General features: G+C 48.3%; 1 protein-coding gene across 5 annotated transcripts in view; it reads right to left on the bottom strand.

The window, feature by feature from the left end:
* The window catches only part of CLCN3 (Cl-/H+ antiporter 3), an 846,805-nt gene that overhangs the window by 55,064 nt on the left and 766,753 nt on the right, over positions 1-24,988 (bottom strand). For all 5 annotated transcript variants that reach the window (XM_085641816.1, XM_085641819.1, XM_085641817.1 and 2 more), the window contains one exon: positions 11,385-11,571. In XM_085641816.1, the coding sequence (XP_085497942.1) occupies positions 11,385-11,571 (187 nt within the window). The remainder of the gene's footprint in view (positions 1-11,384; positions 11,572-24,988) is intronic.

Here is a 24,988-nt window from a genome sequence, read left to right as displayed (position 1 = left end):
AATGTATCCATCACAGCCATTTCTCGAATTGCTAAACAATGAAGTATTTAGCAATATTTCATTTTTTCCAGTAGGAGCCTTATTCAAACCATCCAGCAAGCCCCTCTTGTATAGTCTTCCATGATGCAGACACGCTCTAGGATGGGCAATGAACTTCACCTTCAATCCCTAAATCTGGGTTAGGGAGCAATCAACTTTCACCCAGAAAGTTCACCCAGAAATCCTTACACATAACACTCCTACCATGTTTGTAAGAATTCAAGGACATGTAAGTGGCAACAGAGGCAGCATGGACAGACATTTATTCTTTTTCAGAGCCACTCTGGAGTATAATATCCTAGGTTACGATATTTTAGATAAATTAACTCAAATGTACATGAGATAGGCAATTCACAAGGAGGAGTCATAAGTTCATCCTCATCAAGTTGCCCCATGTCCTTCCCAAGCATTGTTGCAGCACCCCAAACAAGTTGGGGCATTAAAATAGCAAGGTCCTAGAAATGCATAGAAAAGCAGGATATACTTTTTGTGCCCATCCTAACAACCACCAATTTGGCTTTTAATGCACTAAATTCAGGAAGGACTCTCAGATCTGGACAATGCGACAGACGTGAAGTAGCTGAAGGTATCTATAAAACTGAGATTTGTGCAGCTCAAAGTCTGCCCTTAGGTTCTCAAAGGACTCCATATTGTTACTTTACCAAAAATCCCATAACTCTCTTATAACTTTTAGTCCCAAGGGTAGAAACCAGAAAGTCTTACCATATGAGACACTCGGTTACCACACCATCAGGGAGTTTCCCGGGTCATGTAGCAGCTAGGGAAAAGCAATCACCTTAAATAAGGCCACAATCTCCAAAATGGATATTGGGAGTGGATTCCATTTCCAAGTTTCAACAGATGTAACTAATAAGGGTTTCATATGGAATTTCCAACTTCTACTAGGAGAAGTGCAAATGCATATCGAAGTATTTAAAGCTAAACTTCATGGAATACAATCGCGTATGCCAATCCGTGGCATCGGATGACAAGGAGCTTCAGGGAGTGCTCCCGCAATGCCTTTGGGTTCATGGTGTGGCATGCTTTGGAGTCGTGGTCCTGCTCAAAGCACCATAAGCAAACCAAGTGTGAGTATGCTGCAGACATCTGCTTGTGACAGGCACGACAGGGTTTGCACACCGTAGGCTCGTTAGGGGACATCCCTATCAAACCAGGAGACAATGTTACAAATGAAGGTTTTGAAAAAAAACAGCAAAAAAAGTCAGTTAAAAACGAACTGAGGTAGCTCTCACTGGATCTGTGCTGACAGGCACAGAAAGAAAAGATCTGAGGTCAGCACGCTGGGACGGTGCATATAAAGGCACCGCACACGTCACTTCTGCCGTTGACGACACTGAAGCAGGGCTGAACAATGCCACCTAGTGACATGTAAAAGTACTGATCGAAATGTTTGCGGATCCAGTCTGATGAAGTCTATCCCTCAAACTCCTTCGGTGGTGTGAATTGTACTTTAGGAGCGTATTGCATTCCGTCTGTTTCCTGAACAGCGTAGTATAAATCCTTGCGTCTTCAACTTTTAACATTAGATCCAGGAAGTTAATGGATTTGTTGTTATATTCCATTTAATATCCGTTGATCTTGCATTTAACCAAGTGTGGAAGTTCTTCAAATCATGTTCTGTACCGGTCCAAATTAACAGGACATCATCAGTGTATCTCTTTCACATACTTATGTTGTCAATGTATGGGTTGTCCATGCTGTACATTTTCTCATCTTCATATTTGTCCATAAAGAGATTAGCTAGGCTAGAACCAAAGCCTGCTCCCATCGCTACTCCTTTGCACTGGAAGTAGAAAACATCTTGAAAAGCAAAGTTCTTAGTCATGGCGATACTCAATAATTGAACCAAAAAATAAATAAATAAATAAATAAATATCGATGGGAATTCGGTGTGACGCTGATTGTCTGTCCGGTACTTCTTTGATCACTTCCATTGCCTGATCTTGCGGGACGCTGGTATACAGTGATGAAACATCCATAGTTACCAGAAACTGGGTGGTACCATCAAACGGTTGGTTTTCCACTATTTGTATGATATGCATCATATCACGTATATAGGACTTGGTTTCCGTTACCCAAAGCTGTAGAAAATTGTCTATGTACCTGTTTAGTGGTTCCAGAATTGAGCCACATCCGGAAACGATGGGTCTCCCTGGTGGATGGGTTAAATTCTTTTGAATCTTGGCTAGGGTATAGATGGTCGGTATTCTAGGGTTTGGTTTTAAGATAGTTGTATTCAGGTTCACTAAAGTAAGAGAGCAGGAATGGACAAGGGGCGCGCCTCTGCAGAAGCCCCCCCCAGGTAACATCCAGCGAGACAACCACTGTAGTTGTCCGCCAAGAAGTATGCCTCGAAGTATGGTGCCCTGAGGCCGCCCTGGTCGGTCAGCAATTGTAATTTGGATAGAGCCGCTTGACGGTGACCAGACCTCCAGACGAGGGCGACGGGGAGGGACTCCAGTTCCGTAAAAAAACGGAGCAGAGGAGACAACAGTGAGGTTTGCGAAATGGTAGAAAAGGCGAGGAAGCAACACCATTTTCACCAGGGCCAACCTACCTATAGGGGCCAGAGGCAAGGTGCTCCAGAAATACACCTGGGCTTGGATAAACGCCAGAGCTCAACTGAGGTTCTCCTCATAGAGGTTGGCAGCAGAGTGGTAAAGGTGGATTCCCAGATAGCGAGGAGGTGGAGGTGACAGGAACACCTCTTGCGGGATCTGCTCAGGGTAGAGAGAGTAGATGACAGATTTCTCCCAGTTGACCCGGAGTCCTGCCACGGAGGCAAACTCCGACAGTGTGTCCCGGATAGGTGTTAGATCAGTTGCAATGTCCCATACATAGAAAAGTAAGTTGTCGGCGTATAGAGATGTTGCGTGGGTCCTATCTGCCAGTGGGATACCTCATTCCTAGCCCTCTCTACGGAGATGCACTGTGAGCAGCTCCATTGCGAGCGAGAACAGTTAAAAGTGGATAGGGGACATCCCTGCCATGCCCCCTAACCCCCCCCCCCCCCCATCCCGGTGAACAAAGATCGGGCCGAAAATAGGCAATCCAGGCAGGAGACTGGATTGGAGTATAATGTTTTTTTGTAGGCCAGGAGCCTAGAGCCGATCCCCAGGCGGTCTAGCACAGCAAAGAGATAGCACCAGGATAAGGTATTGAACACCTTCTCTAAGTCTAATATAAGGCATGCCGCCTAAAGGAATCTTAACGCATATCTGGTCTTGTATATGAAAAAGGCAGCGAAGATTCTGTGAGGTACTGCGACCAGGGACAAATCCACTCTGGTCAGAATGCACCAGTCCCAAAAGTATCTGGCCATATTGAGCGGCAAGCGTCTTGCCCAGAATATTGTAGTCAGCTCCATGTATGGCGATAGGCCTATATAAGGCAAGTCGTGTGGGGCCTCCATCTGGAGTACCCCCCCCCCCCACCCCCCCTTCACTGTGTACATGGCAGCCAGTTTGGGGGACAGGAGGGCCATTAATGTATGGCGGTATTTCAGAGGCAGCCAGCCGAGGCCGGGAATTTTACCGCAGGCAAGGTCACAGATCGCCTGATTTACATCTGCGGCAGTGATGTCTGACTCCAAAGCTACTCTCGTGGCAGCGGAGATTCAGGGGTGCATGACGCAAGATAGGAAGCCACCCGGTCAGACTGTGCCTAAATCTTGTTGCGCACTATATAAGGTTTTGTAATAGTCTGAGAAGGACTGCAGAATGTCTTCTTGAGAGCGGAGTGTGATACCCTGTCTGGACACAAGTTTGGTGATGGGCTGGAGTTCTGTGTCTTGGCGAGCGAGCCACGCCAGTAGATGGCCAGGCCGGATTCCCTCACGATGCATCTTTGCAGCGCAGGTGGAAAAATTCTAGCGAAGCAGGTCTTCCAATAGGGCCGCGCGAGCCAGTCTTGCCTCTGCCAGTTGTAGAGTGAGGGCGAAGTCCGTGTCCACCTCCTTACTGAGGTCCGCAAGCCTATCTTCAGCTCTCTCAATGTACCTCTTGAGGGTCCTGCAGGCCCCAGCAATCTGACGATTACAAGCGGCTTCTTGAACGACCATCTAAAAGGCGTCCCATTCTAGCTTTCTGGTGGATGCTGTATTGTGGTTGTCCGTGAAGTACTGCTTGATGCAGTCTTCTTGTTGTCTCCGGAACAGCTGATCTTCGAGGCAATCTCTTGGTAGCCTCCAAGCCGGCGTATGGGGCAGGCAAGGAGCCCATCGGGGAGCCATGATGTGTGCATCGTGGTCAGGAATGATCCTGCCCAAGTAGCCCGCATGTTGGAGAAGGGGAACCAGCAACTGAGAGCAGAGAAAGCGATCCAGGCGCACCAACAGGTCGTATGAGGCTTAGTGGAAGAAATAGAGCTGAGAAGTGGAGTGATGTGTGTGCCACATATCTGCAAGGAACCAGTGGTGCGTTCAGGCTTGAAAGCGTTTGGCTTGCACATGTGGAGGAGACCGGGGAAGCGGGAGACGGGAACGATCAAGGTTAGTATCAAGAACGCAATTAAAGTCCCCTCCCAAGACCCTATGTAGTGTTGTGTAGTGCACAAGTGCGTCCCAAAAAGCTCCCTGGCTAAGTGTTCGGGGTGTACTTACAACCAAAAAGAATGGGCTACCCGTCCAGTCTATCCTCCAAGAAGGCATGGCACCCATCCTTATATACTTCCCTGCTGAGTTCCTGGAAGTGGACTCCAGGGCGAAGCCACACTGACACCCCCCCACGCATAAGCTGAGTATGTTGTGGCGCAAAGTTTCCTCGTCTTCTGAAGGAAGGTCACCTGCGCCTTTTTCCTCTTGATGTATGAGTAAATAGCATAGCACTTCCTAGCTGCGTGCATGCCGCAGATGTTGAGGGTAAGATACAGAATGTCAGAAGTATGGACACTAAGTAAGTTGAATTGGTGTATGCTTGTGACAGGAAGTGGCTGAAGAGCAGCCGTCCTGTCTGTGTCCCTGGTGCCGTGCAGTGTCCGCTCTACCATGTGGTGAGGTAATACGGGAAGGGAGTGTGGGAAAAAACTTCTGTAACTGGGTAGTTTAGAATCCAAATACTGCGAGCCCATCGCAAACAGTGGTTTGCACAAACCAAAGATCTACTAGGAGCTCTAGAGTGTCTTGGGGTGTAGGTAAAAGTTAAGTGACAACGTCTATGCTTGTAGAGAGGCTGTGAGCCCATCAAAGACCAATATAATGTTGTTGGCCATACAATAATCGACAAACAGCAACGAGGCAGCCGGCGCTAGCACCAGATGGAGGATACTGGAGGAATGCTTAGATGAGGGTGTCCGCTGCCTGTGGAGATACCATCGACAGACGTTGTGAATCGTAGGGGCTCAGATTTGCTGCTGCTTGGATGGCCTACCGGTGGTCTGCTATGATCTGTTCTAGGTCAGGGATCTGGTGGGAAAATCCGTGATAAGGACTGCAAAGTCCCCCTACCTGCCGGTTTCTCTTTCTCCCACGTCTGTTCAGCTGGTCTAACGAACTCTCCCGAGTGCTCAGTGGGGCCTGTCACAGGGCCTCCCAACGACGCTCCGCCCAATCCCATGCATCCCTGGAGTCTGTAAAACACACAGTGGTTCCATTGCATATTATCTTGAGGCGGATGGGGAACAGTACTGAGTTTTGCACTCCTTGTTGCCAGAGATGACGCTTGACCTCCAGGAAAGAGGAGAGCTGAAGTTGGATGGCTCCGCTGTAATCTAGAAATAGCATTTCAACTTTGTCCTCCACTCAAAGTAGCCCCGCCGATCTGGCCGCTTGGAGTATTTAATCTCTGTCCCTGAAGTGCAGCAGCTTCACCAGCATAAGGCGAGGAGGGGAGCCCGGGGGCAGGTGCCACGCCGGGATGTGATGAGCAAGTTCTAGGGAGTAGATAGCGGTGAGTTCAGATGTCAGGGTGAATGAGTGGAACTAGGAGTCCAGATAGGCGAGGGGATTCGATCCCTCAACACCCTCTGGTTGACCTAGAAGATGAATGTTGCTTCTACGGGAGTCGCCCTCCAGATCCTCCGCCCTGTTCTCCAACTGTGCAACTCAGGTTTGTATGTCAGCAATGCCAGAGTGGTTTTCCTTAGCGAGCCGCTGCAGTGCCGCAAGGGTCCGCATCGGTGACCATGTCAGCCAGTTTGAGTTGGTCATCTCGAAGGAGCGCAAAATCAGTTGCAAAAGACCAAAAGTGGGCCTTCATCGTGATGCGGGAGTCCCCAGTTGTCGACGGGACCCTGTCCAGTTTCTCTGACGTGGTGAGGGATGAGACGCCATCCTCCCACAGGACGTCAGTCACTTCAGCTTGCGGGCCCGTTGATGCCAGGCCCCAGAAGCGGACCCCAGCCTTCCCATCTCACTGACCAGGCCCGTGTCAGGGGCTCCAATGTGATATGGTGCTGAGGGTGTGCAAGCGAGTCAGGGACCCCGCCCCCCCCCAGGCCCCTTCAGTCAGCAAACTTAGTCGGACGTGGGCCTCCAACACTCTCGACAGATGAGGGGCCGCCCACTTCGGCAGTGTGAGGTCACCTCACTGGGGCTGTTTAATGCTGTAGCTGCACGGGCACTAAGGGAAGCCCAAGCATGGTGGACCCACAGTGAGGGGCGAACCCAACGGGTGACTGGCAGCGATATGGCCTTGGACGGATCCTGACACCGGGGTGGATCCCTTCCTGAAGCACTGGTTTGGGGGCAGATACACCAGCTAGGGTTTCTTCCCCACCACCCAGCAGGCTCAAGGTGAAATGTGCAGCCAGGTGTAGGGAAGAGTGTTACGAGGTCTGGCAGGGCCACTCACTGTAGGACAGGCCCAACAGCTTACAGGCAGAGTAGGGTAGAGAGGGTAGAGCAAGGCTACTCCATCTGAGCGGTCTCCTCACCCAGCCCGGGCCGCCTCTCACCCCCAACCATCACCATCTCTTCTTGATGCGCCCTCTGCCAGGGACTCGCCCGCAGTCCAACTGCCCTGGTGGTTCAAGCTGCATGGGGGAGGGAAATCACTTCTTTCATGCGGCCTGCTCAGCCCCCCATAATCACGCCACCCCTCACCTCGGAAGGCCAACACCTTGCCTCGAGGAGGGAAATCACGCAGTTCTCCTCAGGACTTTGTTGCTGCTGCTCCTGTGCTATGGGCCGGAGCTCGCCTTCGTGGTGCAGTAGCTGCAGCTCGGTACACGGAGCTCCGGCCGCTCACTGTTCGTTTGGCCGGACACCACAGGGGTTCACAGCCGGCCGGGTCAAGGGCCAGCACCAACGACGCCTCTCGTCTTATGCGGCTGGGGAGGCCCCCTCCCTTGTGGGCCTACGCCCCCAGCTCTTGGAGGCCACACCACACCTGTAAAGATCCCATCACCTCACTGCGGCTTCTCGGCCCAGGAGGGAGGACGGGGAGGCTACTGCACCACTCCTAGTGCCCAGGTGCCAGCAGCAGGATTCACCACTAGCCGAAGGCGGCACAGAAGGGTGCAGCACTGAAGGCTCGTCTTCAGCATGGCTCTCTCAGCACTTGGTCAGTCCACCCCTCTCAACGGCCTCTCACGCTGCCGCCATGTTGAGCGCAGTCACCACTCCCGGTAAGTACTGGCACCGCTACATCTGTCTGGAACATTCTATGGGTGCCAGACGTGGAGAGGAGGGTCCAAGTGGACCACTGGTGCCAGAGTGCCAGCAGGTATTGCTCTATGGCCCTGAAGGATGGGTATGGTTGAGCTAGCTGGCGGAGCCCTACTAGATCGCATTTGCCGCCAGATTGGCTCACCAAGCTACATCCCCGTATATATCGCAAGTCCATAGCTTTGAGTTTTTTGCTTGACTTCTAGGTGAGACTTCCACTGAGTCTGTAGCGCATTTGTATAGTCTGGATAAATGACAATGGTGCAATTTTCGTAATGCAGTGTTCCAGCTTCCCAGGCTGCTTTCAGACTGCAGTATCTGACTTTGCAATGAAAGATGCAGGCAATGATCACTCTCGGAGCAGCCGGAGGGAGCCAAGCGTAACCACGTAAACGTTGCTGCGAGCGCCCATGATTTTAGCGTTTGACGGATCCTGTCCTCCAGGAAATGCTTAGGAGATGGCGGCTCAGGCCCCTCTGGAAACCCTAACACTTGGATGTTATTACGTATTGAGAGCCCCACCACATCCTCAGCCCAGGCCTCCAGAGTTTTTTCAGTGTTTCCAACTATGCAATGAGCTCCTGCATCTCTGTGGCTTCTTTTTGGAGCTTCGTGATGGACATCTCCACTGCAGTCACTTTCTGGAGGCTTGTCCACAGCAAGTTGACATCTACAGCTAGTGCCACTATAGTTCCCTCCAGGGCTGCCTTCAAGCCCTCTTTGGCAGCCACCAGGTCTGCCCTGTGGCAGTGCACCTACACCGTCAAGCAGGGGTTCATCATGTCTCAAGTTTCCTAGATTGAGTGCTGAGGTGACCGTATATTGCGTGATAGTGTTGTTTTGCTGGGGCCCAGGCACCTTATGTTTACCCATATCTCTTTAGCCGTCATCACCTCAGGAGCTTACCCAATCACCAGGACCTCCATATAGATAGCCGCCAGGCATGTGCAACCACACACCCCCAGGCTGGAGGCCAACAGCAAGGAGAGTAGGGGGCCAGAGCTCAGTAGATTCCCCCACATGCGCGAGCGTCTAAGCTCCATCACTCTAATTTCACTGAGATCAGTGCACAGCTAAGCGGGGGTCTGACGGCACCAGTCCAGGCGTAGATATGGCCTCAACAACCCACCACAACGTAACAAAGTCCAAAACTCACCATGGGAAACAACATCCAAGAAATGGGATCCAGATGAGGGGCTGGCTCGTCAAAACAGCCCTCCCCGGCATGCTCCTCCGTATCTAGGTCAACCACAATCCGCCATTGCCAAGTAAGTTGTCTGTGCTCCTAAAAGAGGGCAGCCAAAAATCCAATCGCCCTCTATCAAGCACAATGTCCCCACAGGGCTGAACACATTTCTTAGTGCAGACCAGGCTCAGCTCTTGAGCCACTCAGCAATGGTACAGGTTGGCCTCATTCCAATTAGGGCACCAAGACGTCTGTGTCCACTCTAGGGGTCCCCGCTGGGCGCCGACCACGTCTCAAGTCCTGTCCAGCAATGCCAGCAACTGCTGTTCCGCGCAATCTTCCCTGCTCCCGTGGCTTTTGCCACGCCAGTCTGAAGCATCTTCCCCGGTCAGAGCCATTCACCGCTCCCGGCGACCGCCTCCCTTTCTGCTCCCCACCGGCAGCGAAGCAAGGGCTCCAGGCCACTCTCTTATGCTCATGCCAGGTGCATAACCCCCACCCCCTTGGCGGTTTCTTTCCACCCGAGGGCGCCTCCAGGATCTGCGCATGTGGCAGTCACAGCCTCCTGTTCCTGAAATCAGACACTGCAATTCACAGGCCTCTGTTATATGCAGTGTGTCGGTCACTGGACGCTGCATTAGGGGCAGCTCCTTCAATGTCTGAGATGTGTAAAATAACGGAGGATTGTGCAGAATATTAACGGGGATGCATGAGCGTCTTAGGCACACGTCCTAGTAGCCATCTTGCTAGGGCTACCCGGCAACAGGATTAGTCGAGTACATGCACTCTTAGCAACCAGCCACTTCATGATACCCAAGGGATTGCATGTTGCTCCCCTATCACCTGATGCCACAACACATCACCACATACTGTAATGTGCATGGCCAGAGGCAAGATCTATGCAGCAGGCTTCAATGGAGCTTCTTTATGGGGTGCTGGTTTTCCACCCTGCCAATGCAAGATCACAAAGGTGATGCCATTCATCCGTGGGACCCCAGGCTGGAGAAAGTCACCCCCCCCCCCCCCCACAATGCAGGTCTACACCCCTGCCGAAACATGGGGAGTTGGGCAGTCAAGAGTCCGAGGTAGATGCCATCATCACTGTCATCACTCTGCTCTGGTCCTGCAGGCCTCCTTCAACGACGTCAGTTATCATCCAGGCCAAGGCAAGCAGGTCGGGTGGCTACAAGCCGCATTTGCCCACTATGTGGGGCGAGACCAGGGTTGCTGTCTTCGGTTTTCTTAGCAGCAGATAAAGGTCACCCAGCTAAGGCTATGTTAAAACTGTGAAGCTCTGTAGCAATTCCATGGTCACATATAACATCCCCAAGGCAGCTGTAGCTGGTCCCGAAAGGCTCCGCTGCCGCAGACAGAGCAAGGCTCAATAGGAGAAAGCCACAAGACCAACCCCACCAGTACACTAATCCAGAAAGGGCATACCATGTTTGCCTTGCCTTGCTCTGGACGCCACAGCAGGGATTCGTGGATCCATAGATAAGTGCCTAGTCAAAGCCACTCAAGGTGTGCTGGAAGCAGATTTTCTAGGTTGAATGGGAAAGAAAATAATGAAAGGAGTATTTATGGGCATGGAGCTGTAGCTCACTTGCTGCGTGTACTCTATGTTGCCGTATAGGCCATGCTCCAGCAAAAACACAATTTAAGTGAGAAATGTTAAAAATCAAGCAAAGGTAACAATATATAAAAATGAATTTTTGACTGAACAAATGAAGACAAAAGGAATGCGCATTGCAATCAAATAAGTTAGGTCTCAAAAATCAATGTGAGAATAGTGAACTTTAACAAAACTAATGCATTTAGAGCACAAAAGGTAGCAATATAGGCAAGGGAAACAATACGACAAAAGCAATATCTCAAATGAAACATGTACTGCAATAGAATTGCGTAAACATATTTTGAAACGCCATAGTATCAATTACTGAAACAATACTCGTGCTGTAATGGCAAATACTGTTTTCTCACTACCCAATTAGGAGCAGAATGATCTTGCATACTGCAGATATTATCTGTTTTCTTATTGTTTCTAAACAGTTTAATGTCAGATCGACAGCCGACAGACTGCTGCCTGAATCAAATGTAGTCAGAAAATATATGAAAGCATGAACTTTATCCCATCACGTTGGAAGTGTGTTGTCTGCAGTATTGATCTTGTAGTCTAGCAATCAATAATTGCGGAATTAAGTCTATCTATCCTTTAAAAGGTTTAGTTCCCAAGTATGTACTGTTACCAAACATGTATGCTCCAGACCAAGTTTCACAAAGCTGAAAAATATGTATGGGTATTAAAATACTAATCGATCTTTTCAAGGTCCTAAACTACATACTCAATACTTCTTAGTGTTTTTAAGTTTTTTTTTTTAAAGTTTAATGCAGAAAATACCCTTTAGAGCGATGACAACAGGTGTTACATTTCTACAATTCTGAGGGCCAATGTGTCCTGTTGCATTGTGCTTTTTATGATGAATGCAAGCATCTTTCAGTTAAACAATACCAGTTTGCACTCCATATTGCATTTACCTAGACAAGCAGCAGCCCCAACCATGGCGTAGAGTCCTGGTGTAATACAATCCGCTCCAACTTCACACCACTCCTTAAAGATAAACCAATCGTGGTGATAGTAAGCCATCTGCTCCACTGCAATGCCTACAATCCTTCCTGCGATGGCTCCAATTGCCATGCTAGGTATGAACAATCCTGAGGGCACCTATAAGAATAGAGACCAATACGCAATATTAACCTCATAAACACACTCATCGTCTCTACACTCCATTGTTTATTTCTAAAAACAAAATAAAAAAACACTTTACCGTGCAAATTGGATTGATCAAAATTTGACAACCAAACACTCTGTGATGTGAACTCGCTTTATGTGACCTTGCAATTCACATGTATTACAACACCGTTAACTATTATTCCAGACACTTGCAAGTTGGAGATGCTATAGATTTAGCCTAACACATCAATTTTACAGATTTGTCAAAAATGACTTTTTTTTATGGTTCAGCCGTACTTTCCTTTGAAGAAGTATTTTTGGTTTGCTTCTAACTTTGTCGCTGTTTGACAAATCTGCAATTTGGCACACCATTGCGTCAGGTTAAATGTCAGTTTCTTAAGTTTCATACAGAACTGTGCTGTGGAAAAAGTTAAAGGTATTTTAACACCCATAGGAAAATCTTGCTGCTCGCTACTGCACAAACGGCAGAACAGATTTACATTTAAGTTGGCGTGAAAGTACAAGTTCATTCAGAAAGAATGCTTTTGGGGTTTGATGTCAATCGGTTCAGGTTTTTTACGATATCTGTTTGAAAAAGGTGTTGCACAGGCTTCAAAGGGATAAAATTAAGCGCTTAAAGCACAAAGCTTACAAGTTCCATGAATCACACTTTTTCTTGAAATGCGATTTGCTGGAGAAGGGCTTAAATTATATTTTATCCACAATCTTGGAATCTGCAAGTTTAGGGCAGTGGGAAAAAGTTAATATAATCCTCCAACACAAACTTTGTTACATACTGTTGATAACCAGGGATACAGGCAGTGTATTTTGTTTCACTCATGCATGTATTCACCTACACCAGCAGTGCGTCATCTGCACTTTTCCATTGAACATTTTGCACCTAACATATATATATATATATATATATATATATATATATATATATATATATATATATATATATATATATATATATATATATATATATATATATATATATATATATCTTATATTAAAAGCAATATATTTTCTACAAATGAGAGAATGTTGGGCTTTGACTAATGTATGATTAGAGATCAACATAACACTAATAATCATACAATTTAACTGAGTACTTTGTGTAGTGTCTTGTAAGTATGTATAACAGGACCATTCTGGTCCCTGAAGGACTCGGTAGAAAACAACATAATCAGTTGGGTGTCTCTGGGTGTGGTTAATAAAGTTGATGACGCAATACGTCTAGTTAACGGTTGCACTCTGAAGAATAAAATCATACACTATACATCTCCGTGTGTGGTGTGATCATCTGCATGCTACAGGGCTGGGGAGGACGCTACAACTGACGACGAGATAGGGGATATGCAACTCAAAAACCAGGGAGTGCTCTCCCTGATAGTTTACCGAGGTCCAGCAAACCGCCCATGCATGCCATGTGCACCTCAGCCGAAGGTCAGCAGTCTATGGTTTGCATATGTGGAGTCAAAGTGCCACTCAAGCCAATGCAAGGCTTCTTTGAAGAAGGTGAAGTCCCTACGGAAAAGCTCAGTCACAGTGGGCCAGAAACCTGTTGGTAAGGTCGAATGAAGAGGTACTGTGCCACAACATAACACTGAGCTTTCATACATACAGAACGGAAACGATGAAGGCAGTGACAACCAGGTACAGAGAAATGCTGTAGGCAGTGACAACCAGGTACAGAGAAGCACTGAAGGCTGTGACAGCCAGATGCAAAAGTGTGCCAAAGGCAGCAACATTCAGGTGCCCTTATCAAAAAACGCTAAAGGCAGTGAAGACCAAGTACAATGCAAAAGACTGAAAATGGTGACGACCGCTTACAAGAGACAAAACAGTCACTCGCCGCCAAAGACGAAAAAAGGCCATACGAAATCAGATTGGCCACGCCAACAATGATGTAAGCACACAGCTGGTGCTTACAGAAGGTGCCAGTTCAAGTGGGCAGTAGACGGTGCTGGAGAAGGCCCTCTCTCAAAGTCAGTGAGGTCCATAATTGGCTACGACACCACAGTTTACCTGAAACTGCCACTTTCATTCGATACCGCCAAAAAGTAGAATATTGGCGCCAGATGAACTGCCTGGATTGAAATATTTGATGACTTCATCGACGCATTAGAAGAAGCAGATGACAAAAAATATTTGCTAACAGGTTGGGGAGGACGCTACACCTTGAGGTTAAACTATAGTTATCCTGGAGTGAGTCCCACTGGACAACAGAGCTTTTTTTTATTACAGTATGGACAACAGCATTCCAAAATGGTCTCTTGGTTCGTAGGAATTTGCCACGTGGGATGTGGCACACTGCATGAAAAGAGTGGCAAGCAAGCAACCTAATAGCACTGCCCTGAACACTGTAGTTCCCTCTGAAGAAATGAAAGGGGAAATATAAAAGAAGAAAATTGAAAACTAAAGGACTGGCCAACCAGCCTTGACACTGAAGCACACTCCTTTTCAGGTGGATGCATACATGTGATCAGAAAATGTGGTCATTCACAGGGCAAGAGAGCCAATGACTTATGTGAACTGAACCATTACCCTACGCAGTAAGTTGTAATGGATGGAAGAGGAGTGTAAATGATACCACCCAACTGGAGGATTAGGAGCACCTCAGGGCCCTGGGAGAGACGGGGACAAGGAGCAGAAGTTGCTTCGGCGGCCTCGTGCTTCATAATAAGACACATCTCCTGAGGCTTGAGCCGGGAGACGGAGGGCGATTGCCTGCTGAGCATTGAAAACGATTTAACTAGTTTCCTTTTTTAAAAAACGGTAGCTTTTACTTTTTACTTTTGTTATTGTCATCTCTCACAGTGTTTTATCTTACTTATGCTGGGGTTTCTTATGGGTTCTTTTACTGCGCATTAAACCAGGACGCTTTTAACTGTAGCCGATTTTACATAAATCTATAAGTGGAAAGATGACCTACTTTTCAGAGCGCCCGCCATCTTGGAAGTAGCGTGGGGAGCAGTCTAGCGTCTGACTCCCACACACTATAGTTTGGGTGATGGCGCAAGCGCGCAATGGGCGCGTGTGCCGAAGGCGTGCCAAAGGCAAGCCAGCCTGCGCCCGTCCGCAGCCGGCCGGGGCCAGGGGCCATGACCCCTACTCGTCCCACCACCCATATTAGAAGGCACAGCTCTAACTCTCTACACAAACTAAGAGGAAAGGTCTCACCCCTATGCCTCTCCATTTGTAACCCAGCAGAACAAGGCTCAGTCTGCCCACACTGCGGTTTTCAACTTTCCCTCGACCCCCCAATCAAAAGCATCCAGCGAAGCATGTACCTCCTGAACTGCAGATCGCTCCCTAAACACTCCACAGAGATTTCCTTGCTCTTACATGAATTAATAATAATAATAATAATTCTTTATTCGGTTTGTCACGAAGAAAACCATAAAAGAGAACAATCATGTACAGTAAAAAAGAAAAAACAGCTGTCATTTGTTTAAAAAGAAGAGGAATTTTTTGCTTCTGAGAATCAATGTTTTTTCCTAGTGCAGTTTGTTAAAGGTTTTTTCTATGGCTCATAATACATTTTAAAAAGTTTAGGACCAGGTAACAGACTTCTTCAGACTCTAAGGTTTGCAGTCTAAGGAAGGCCGGTCGACATTGTCTTAGGCCCCATCGCCTGCATAGCGGAAGTATCCAAAATTTTCTGTGTGGTTGGTAAAATTTACAAAAGATAATGACGTGGATATTTGATTGAGTTGATATCGCATCACAGGGACACGGAGGCAGCTTTGAGTCCCAGGCCTTATTTAGAGGAAAAGCAACCAGTCTAAAAAAGAGGTTCAGTCTGAGCCTGGTGAGCAACATCCTCTCATATGTTTTGGTATGCAGAGTAAGGTATGGTTGAATGCCAAAAGTTAGCTGGACTGTGTTCGCGTGAACCACTGAGGGTTTTGCAGCCTCAGTTGACAGTCTTAGTGTTTCCAGATGCCGTAGTGTGAGTTCCTTGAGCTCCTTTTTCGGGAGGGCAACAATCGATTCTGGGTGGAGATAATACTTTTCAAGGCCCATGTCTGTAAAAAAGTTTCTGATGTAGCAGAGCCATTTTAATCTAGAGGCGTGATCGAGTGACATTGTGTCAGCCACTATCGACTGTGATAGCGTATTAGTATCCGAAGTCCATATACGCCTCCACAAAAGCAATGGCTGAATTTTAAGGAGATCCTGCAAATACGGAATTCCCAGTTCCATATGGGAGGCGTAGGTTGGTGACCCTTTTGGGGTAGCAAGAAGGAATCTTATAAATTGATTTTCAATTTTTTGTAAGGCTCCAACATCTATATGGCCCCAGACCCCTGCTCCATAGAGAGCAATCGCTTGGCACTTGGCGTTGTAAATTTTTAGCAGTTCTGCTGGCCGCCTCCTTCCCAATTTCCTCGAGAAGGACTGCAGGGCTGCTATTGAGCACTTAAAAAGGTGGCATCTCGCTTCCACTGCTGGTTTCCAGGTTAGCTTATCATCAATCATGATCCCGAGGTATGGGTATTGTGTGGTGACCTCCAATGGTTGGCTATCGAGAAAGATACTTTTTTTTCCTTTCTTTGCCCCCCCCGTGATCATGACGAACGTTTTTTTAACATTAACCTTTAGATCCAAGGCGTTCATGAAGGTGGTATATCTATCTAGTGAGAGCTGGAGTTCGCGCGGCGTTCGGGCCAGGATGACAGCGTCATCCGCGTAGAGGAGCGCTGGAATCGGTCTCTGTTTCATTTTTGGGAGGTCCTGAGCCCCCTTCAGCATCTCCTCCTCCAGGCCATTTGTGTAGAGCGAGAAAAGGAAGGGGGGCCAGAACACAGCCCTGCCTAACTCCTCGCTCCACGCCAAATGATGCCGACAGCTCACCGTTCTTTCCGAACCGAACTCTAGCCGAGGCCCCGGAGTAGAGCTCTCTAAGAAGATCCAGCAGTGAGGGGTCCACGTTCATTGCTCTTAGGACTGTCCATAATTTGGAGTGTGCGACGCAGTCGAAAGCGGCAGACAGGTCCACATAGACCATGTATACCGTCGATTTCTTTGCATGCGTGTATTTGGCCATTATAAGGCTAAGGTTAAGTGCCTGCTCTACTGTCCCGAGTCCTTCTCTAAAGCCGAATTGTAGGTCCGAGATGATACGCTTTTCCTCACTCCAGTGATGTAGTCTCTCCAGAATGACCCTCCCCACCAGTTTGCCAAGGGAATCCAGGAGGGATATGGGACGATAGCATTTTGGGTCCTGTCGGTCCCCTTTCTTAAAGATGGGGACCATGATTGATCTGGTCCAGGAGTCCAAAATGCCCTCACTGGCTGCTGCTGTGCATACTCTCGTCAGGATAGGTGCCCAGAGCTCCTGGTTAAATTTAAAAAGGTCCACAGGGACGCCATCAGGCCCCGGGGCTTTCCCTGTTTTACTTTTTTCCAAAGCCGCCAAGATTTCGGAGATGTCAAAAGAAATTGGGATTGGATATTGTACTTCATTATGGAAGTGAGGTGGATGGTCTGTGGTTCCTTGGTCTTTGAATATATTTTCGAAGTGGGCAATCCAAGTTCCCTCATCTATAGCGACCTCTATCTTGGGAGAGTTGTTGTCCGAGAGGAATGGGGATCTAATCGTTCTCCAGAAATCCTTGCTGTTTTTTGATTGGGAGCTCTTGTCTAGGTCATTCCAGAGTTTCTCTTTCATTTGTTGTAGTTTTAGTTTGCGTTCCAGTTTATATTTTCTTCTTAGAGATTGAATAAGGCCCACGTCTCTTGGTTTTTTGTGGAGGGCAGATTTTAGATCAGTTAGGGCTCTCGTACAGTTGTGGTTAAACCAACCTTTCCTTTCTGTATGTTTGTTGGTTATGTTCCCCGTGAGTAGTCTCTTGGCTACTGTCAGAATTTCTGCGAAGTTCAGTAGGACTTCCGTATGATTTAGGGCTAGGTCCAAACAATTAAGAATATATGGGTACGCCTGGTTAACTAGTTTTTTTGTGAGATTTTGTGGGTCGATCTTTTCCCATTTTATGGAATAACCATTATGTTTACGCAGTTGCAGGCTGTCTTGAGCGAGGGCAGTTGCTATATCAGTGACCTTAGATCTGTATTCAGATGTATGGAATTCAATATTTAGTGCATAATGATCACTTAGTGTATTGCCAATTACTTGGTGATCTGTGACTTTTGTAGCGAGACCATGGGACAGCAGGATGTAGTCCACTGTTGTCTGGTGGCCTCTAGCCACGTAAGTTGGATTAAACTGATTTTTCTCCGCCTTCAGGGAATTAGCAATAAATAAGTCAAACTCTGACAGTGTGTTATTCAGAGCGTTGCCAGATTTATTGTGGACGAAATGGGCTAGTGGAACGTCGTTGTCGTCTGCAAATCCGCAACATTGGGTATCTGCCATTTGGCAGGGATGAATATTAAAATCACCTCCCCAAATAAGATGGATCATTTTAGAGTTGTCCTCCTTGTGTTGAAGGGATCTTAGTCTCTCCTGCATATCTTGGACAAAAGTCAGGAAATCGTTTTCCGTTAGGTTGTTATATGAGTTGACAAGGGTAATAGTGTCCTCATTTGCAAAGGAGAGGGAGAATATCTGACAGTTAGAATCGGTGGAAAGATTGGTCACTTTTAACTGTGATAGGGTGTTGGCGATGTAGATTGTCAGGCCTCCTTTGGGTCTACCTATTGCGCTTTGAGTAGCAAATGAGGAGTAAGTTTTGTACCCCAATAAATGGAGCTCTGAGGTTGCCCAGGTCTCTTGAAGGCAAATTATTTTGCCTTGTTCTAAGAAATTAACGGCAACGGGGTCTTCGATCTTTGTTCGTAGGCCCGCCACATTCCAAAATAAAAAAGGTATTGTGTGGGGATTCACTTTAGGGACTGAAATTGGTGGGGTCGTGACAATGTTGTTACTTCGGGAAGGGGAGTGTGGCAGGTTTGGGGTAATATATTCTAGGTCCCTTGATGGTCAATCCACCATTTCTAGAGGACTATATCTATTTGTTGTTGGAATGTTGTACCAGGGATCCCATCTGGGCGGTTCTCTGCGAGTCATCCTCTGCTGTTGGTATCCCCATTCTCCCCAGTTTACTCCCTGATGACGTGGATTAACTATTTGCCAAGGGTTTTCCTGCTCCCGGAAGCGAGAGGAGCCATATTGTCTGTTGTCATAGAAAGTTGGTTGGTGCTGAGGTGGTTCCACCCAAGGAAAAGCGGGGTCCTCAGAGAAGTTATTGTTTGAGGTTTGAATGAGAGGATAGAAAAATGAGAGGGGTTTAATTCTAATGCTTCCATTTAGGTTCAGTTGTTCCCAAGAGGTGACATAGTCTGCCACCCATGGGTCCTCAAAGGTAATGATGATGCAGTCCCCTGGATATTGTTTGGTGCCTTTCCCCACCCACGGGGTCCTGCAAAGAGAGGAAATCCTACCATGGCAATTTGGTGGCATGGGGCGATTTGTCTGCAACCAATGGTGTACTTTGTTTTTTAGGGACCATGGCGGTTCCGCCGTGTTAGAAGGTAGTTCAGTTACTCCGATCATAACTGCTACGTAAGGGGCGGCCTCAGGAGGAAGCTCAGTATGGGCTCTAGGTTCACCCCTCCCTCTTTGGGTGTTTCTTTGGGTTGGTTGGGAAGAGAGGGGTCTTTAAAGGAATAGTTTTTCTTGGAGCTGGTTGTGGCCGAGTGGTTGTGGGTGGTCAATTTTTACTTTGTTTTGAAGTGGTTGAACCGACAGTAGTAGTATTTGATATGCTTTGGGTCATGGTAACTGGGGGTGTTGGGATAGGGAGCGGTACGGTAGGTACTACTGTCTGAGGCATAACTGTTTGGGGGATGGAAAATTTTGCGCTAACACCCAGAGAGTTTGAGAGGGCGTTATGAGAAGGATTTGCGCTCCCTTTCTTCTTTGGGGGAGGCCCCTGGATGTGTTGTGGGGGCAAGATAAGCTTCGAAATCTGTAGTTCTATCTTTGTCAGCTTTTGTTCTACGGGTCTTAAGAGTTGTTTGAAGATTTCTGTTATCTTGTTTATGAAAATGAGATTCTCGTAATCTTCCGGGGCCTTTTTCGTGGGTGGTTGGGTTGGTGAGTCCAATAGGATAGGAGTAGTACCTTCCAGTTGGCCGTGAAGAACAATTGCAGTAGCAAGTTCTAAGTGTGGTGGTGGTGAAGAAATTGGTAGGAGAATTGGTGGAGCCTCAGAAGTATTCGGAGGGGGAGCGGTTTTAGGTATAGTTGGGATTTTTCGGGTAAGCTTATTTTTGCTAATTGCTCCTTCTCTCCTTCCTCTAGCTTGGATATCTACCGAGGGTGATATCTGGGTGGGGGATCGAGGGGGTAGCTCAGGGTTTTTTTCTAGTTCTGAGGATGAGGGTGAATCTGCAAGGTCAGATACGGATAAATCTACATTATTTGGGAGGCTGCGTCTGCCTTCGTTCACAGCTCCTGATGCTGTTTTATTTGCCAGGACGGGGGTTCTAGCTTCTGCGAGGTTTCCCAGGGAAGATCGTTTGGCAAAGTCTAAGTCCAATGAAACTCTTTTTTCCATAAGGGTAATACTTTGGTCGATGAGGGAGTTTGCTTTTGCAAGGAAGTCGTCCATAGGACCCAATAACTTCCTAACGCTTCCTGGAGCTAGTGTTTTTGTCCCTCTTGTAACTACCATCTTGTGATGTTATAAGACGATGTAGTCAGTGATATTTCCCGTGGCTAGAATAAGTATTAGTTGGATAGTAGGTATGCGGTAAGGGTGAGTAATAACTTACAAAGGATGGGGCCCAGTCCAGTCTCTCGGTCTCTCCGGGCCTCGAACGGCCTCAAACGGCCCGCTCTTTGCCTGGTCTTCGCCCCGGAATGCGCCCCGCGCGCGTCCCGCGATGCGCGTTACAGGGGTCGCCTTTACGCTGTGATTGGTTGTAGGGGCGTGGCACTGGGAGGGGGCGCGGCTCACGCGGGAAGAGGACCAGCTGGAGCTGTTGTGTGCAGGTCCTCGCAGTCCCGGGGCCAGCGCCTCTCCCTCCTCTGCGGCCACGAGGTGTGCTGGGGCTTCCTAGCCGGTCAGCAACGCTGGTGGGTGTTTGAGGGGCTACTCCTGTAGCTGAGACAGCTCTGGTCGGGCTGGGAGCAAACACAGTCCGTTTGCGAGTGGCACCCGCGAAGCGGGTGCCGCGAGAAGTTATTGCGCTCGGTTGGGGGCGTGGCACTGGGAGGGGGCGCGGCTCACGCGGGAAGAGGACCAGCTGGAGCTGTTGTGTGCTGGTCCTCGCAGTCCCGGGGCCAGCGCCTCTCCCTCCTCTGCGGCCACGAGGTGTGCTGGGGCTTCCTAGCCGGTCAGCAACGCTGGTAGGTGTTTGAGGGGCTACTCCTGTAGCTGAGACAGCTCTGGTCGGGCTGGGAGCAAACACAGTCCGTTTGCGAGTGGCACCCGCGAAGCGGGTGCCTCGAGAAGTTATTGCGCTCGGTTGGGGGCGTGGCACTGGGAGGGGGCGCGGCTCACGCGGGAAGAGGACCAGCTGGAGCTGTTGTGTGCTGGTCCTCGCAGTCCCGGGGCCAGCGCCTCTCCCTCCTCTGCGGCCACGAGGTGTGCTGGGGCTTCCTAGCCGGTCAGCAACGCTGGTAGGTGTTTGAGGGGCTACTCCTGTAGCTGAGACAGCTCTGGTCGGGGCGGGAGCAAACACAATCCAGATGCCATCTTTCTGACAGAAACCTGGCTCCATTCCGAATCAGAACCTGATATCATCCAGGCCCTACCCAGAGAATACCAAATCCTACGCGCAGACCGCCCTACAGGGAGAGAGGGTGGCTTAGCAATTATTTACAAAGACTGCTACAGCTGCCGCAGTTTTTCTAACCCATCACCCAACTGCGAAAGCCTCGCCTTCTCTCTTGATTTTACCCCACCAGCACCTTCTCGGGGACGCTTGTATATCGTCCACCAGGGACCATGGGACAATTTCTTAACTCCTTGTCCTCCTCGATAGCCATCTTAGCATGTGGGTCAGCAAATTACACACTCCTAGGGGATTTTAATATCCATTTCGATGACTCTACGGATCACAATGCCTCAGATTTGACTACCAGCCTTGCTGCTCTACAACTTCAACAACTAGTAATGAAACCCACTCACTCCAAGGGACATCTCCTGGATCCCATCTTTAGCAACTGCACAGATCTCCTGGTGGGAAACCCTTCCCCTTTGCCATGGACGGACCATTTCCTGATCCCCATCTCTTGGGCCACTGCATATACCCTTCCTTCCCCCACTATAGTTACTCGGAAGGAACGTAACTGGTCAAAACTTACCCAGGCTGAATGGGCATTGGCTCTCGAAATGTCTAGACCTTCCTGCAATCCTGACCCTACCCTAGCCAATGAAAACTATAACAGATGGATCTCACACTCATTAGATTCTGTACTCCCCGTAAATTGCATTAAACCTAAGCGCGGCACTAAGACTGCCCCCTGGTATTCTCAAGACTTTCGAGAAAGTAAACGTCAATGCAAAAAACTTGAGAGGAAATGGCGTCTGGACTACTCACTTCCCAGAAAAATCGCTTATAGAGCCGCGATAAAATCTTATAAAAATAAAATTAAAATCTTGCAAGCGGCTTTTTATGAAAACAAGATCAATGCAGCAGCCTCCAAGCCTAGGGAAATCTACCAAATTACAAAAACCCTTCTCAAACTCCCAGAAAAAAACCCCAAACCCCCTTAATGCCCAATCTCGCTGCAATGATCTGGTAGAGTTCTTCTACAATAAAATCCAAACTATCTACACCTTCCTTCCTCACACTCAGATCCCCATATCATCCGCTAAACCTCCTGAAATAGAGCTTCACTCCCCAGCAACACTTGACAACCTTCCCCTTCTTGACTGTTCCACGCTACAGTCCATCATGCTTCAGGTTAAATCAGGCTCTCCTAACGACCCAGCACCCCCACGTTCCCTGCTGTTAGTCACCACACATATTCTACCCACTATTCTTGATCTACCTAATGCTTCCCTAGCCACCGGGATAGTCCGTACCCCCTGGAAACGGGCTATGGTTAAAGCCCTTCAAAAAAAAAAAACAACCTGGACCCAAACAACCCTGGGAACTACCGTCCAATTTCTCTACTACCCTGGCTCAGCAAGATCTTAGAGAAACAAGTCAATAAGACACTGACAGAGTTCCTAGAGAGTAACCACTTGCTCGGCCCTTCCCAGACAGGATTTCGACCCATGCATGGGATTGAGACCGCCCTCGTCGCTGTGACAGAGGAGGCAAGGAGGATCATGGATCAGAGAGGCACTGCAGCCATTTTCCTCCTGGACCTAAGTGCCGCCTTTGACACTGTAAATCATAACATCGTACTACAAAGACTCATCAAACCTAGGAATCTCTACAAATGCACTCAGATGGTTTGAATCCTTCCTGTCTGATTGATCCTTCCAAGTATTTGAGGACGACGTCACCTCCTCTAGCAAACGCTCGGATGTGGTGTGCCGCAGGGCTCTTCCTTGAGCCCTACGCTCTTTAACGTTTATATAAGCCCCCTTGCTGAGATTGTCCGCCCCTTCGGGATAAAAATTATTACTTATGCGGACGATACTCAGTTAGTGGTGGCCCTTAACCAACCCCACACCTTAACCAACAACTTGAGGGACTGCCTAGAAGCGGTGACCTCTTGGATGACATGGTCTTGTCTCAAACTAATCGGACACAAGACAGAGCTGATGCTCCTAGGTAACTCCCCTAACAACATCATTAACTCCCTCTGGCCAGTGTGTCTCGAACCAACCCCCTCTCCCAAGGACTCAATCAAGAGCCTGGGCATCTGGCTAGACAAATCTTTTAATTTTAACTACCAGGTAGCCAAACTTTCAGCCACCTGTTTCGGTATACTTAGGCTCATCCGGAAAATTCTTCCTCTACTACCCCTTAAAGCCAGACAAATTATGATTCAGGGTCTTGTTTTATCTCGTCTGGACTTCGGGAATGCCCTCTACCTAGGGGCCCCCCAGGCCACCCTAAACAAGCTCCAGGTCCTCCAGAACTGTGCAGCACAAACCCTCCTTCAGATCCCTTGCCGCTTGTCCGTCAAGTCTGAACTGAAGAAACTTCACTGGCTCCCAATCAGGGAAAGAATACTATTCAAGAGCCTGTGTATTGCCCACCGAGCCTTTTGGAAAACGGGCGCCATTATTAATCACTCCCTAATCTCTCCCTATTTACCCAATAGACAACTCAGATCAGCCTCCTCGTTTCTGGTCACAATGCCTAAGATCAAGAGAGCTAGATCTGGGGGCCGGTAGTTCTACAACTCGGCTAAACTCTGGAACTCTCTTCCCCTACACCTACGTTCTGAGCCCAATCATCTACCCTTTCGGAAAAGGCTGAAAACCCTGCTGTTCAACAAACCAGACTAGGTCCCCCCTCCGTCTCCTCATACTCAACTGTTTATAGTTCTGGGACGCCTCAGGGTAGCTATCGCGCTCTATAAATGATCTTTCCATTCCATTCCATTCCATAATGTCAGAGGACTGGGAGAGGTTAAATACGAGTCCGCACTGATCTTTTTTTTCCCCAGACTTCATCAAACTGGTGCAGCAACTAAGGAAAACATTTGGAGAAACAGAAACTGCGAGCCTTGAATGTTAAATACATGATGTTATACCCGGCCAAACTTAAAGTACTCTTCCACGCCAAAGTCTTCCTGTTTGACCACCCGGACATGGGAATGGTTTGAGGAAAGACTACCAAAGCGAATGAGAGAGACCCCTGCCCCTAAGAAGGGGAACAGCGAACACGGAAGAACCCTGGAGAGAAAGGGCAAACAGATGAGGACTTTGGAAGGGATCAGGGTCTCGAAGGGAATTAAGCATCCCCGCCCGCGGGTATAGGCACTGGAGGACAACTGGTTGAACCCGGATTTTAGGGATGATCCAGTCGCCCCTCGCCTGCAATCTGGCCTGGGGGACTTCAGACACAAACGACTGAGCACCGCTACACAATGGCTATCATCAGGCGGAGACCAAGATGTATCTGAGTGCCAAGGAGGTAGAGGGAGACTGCACTCACCTGCAGTTGCAAATGGGGAAAGCTTAACGTGTTGCTTATGAAGCGAGGAGGGCGTCAAGCATTTCCCGAGTTGGGAATGTGGGAAGTTCAGTACCCATGTCAGGGAAAACTGGGGTGGAGGGTACCGCTGGGGTTATGTTCAAATTTTTTAAGGGGATTAAGTATGATGCGCAATCACAAGGCCACAACAGTACACACAAAAGGTTAAACAGCAGGCATGTACCCCTTGAAACCTGAGGTGGGAGCTCGGACATCAACATCTATGACGTTTCCACTCATTGAGCCATTGGTGGTGGTCTTGTGGAACATACCTGAACTGGGTCGGGAGATCATCACTCAGTAAATCCACAAACACTCCCCAGAC

Source organism: Triturus cristatus, chromosome 2_2 (assembly GCF_964204655.1).
Source record: "Triturus cristatus chromosome 2_2, aTriCri1.1, whole genome shotgun sequence".
NCBI classification, from domain to species: Eukaryota; Metazoa; Chordata; class Amphibia; order Caudata; family Salamandridae; genus Triturus; species Triturus cristatus.
This window is presented reverse-complemented; position numbering and strand designations above follow the sequence as displayed.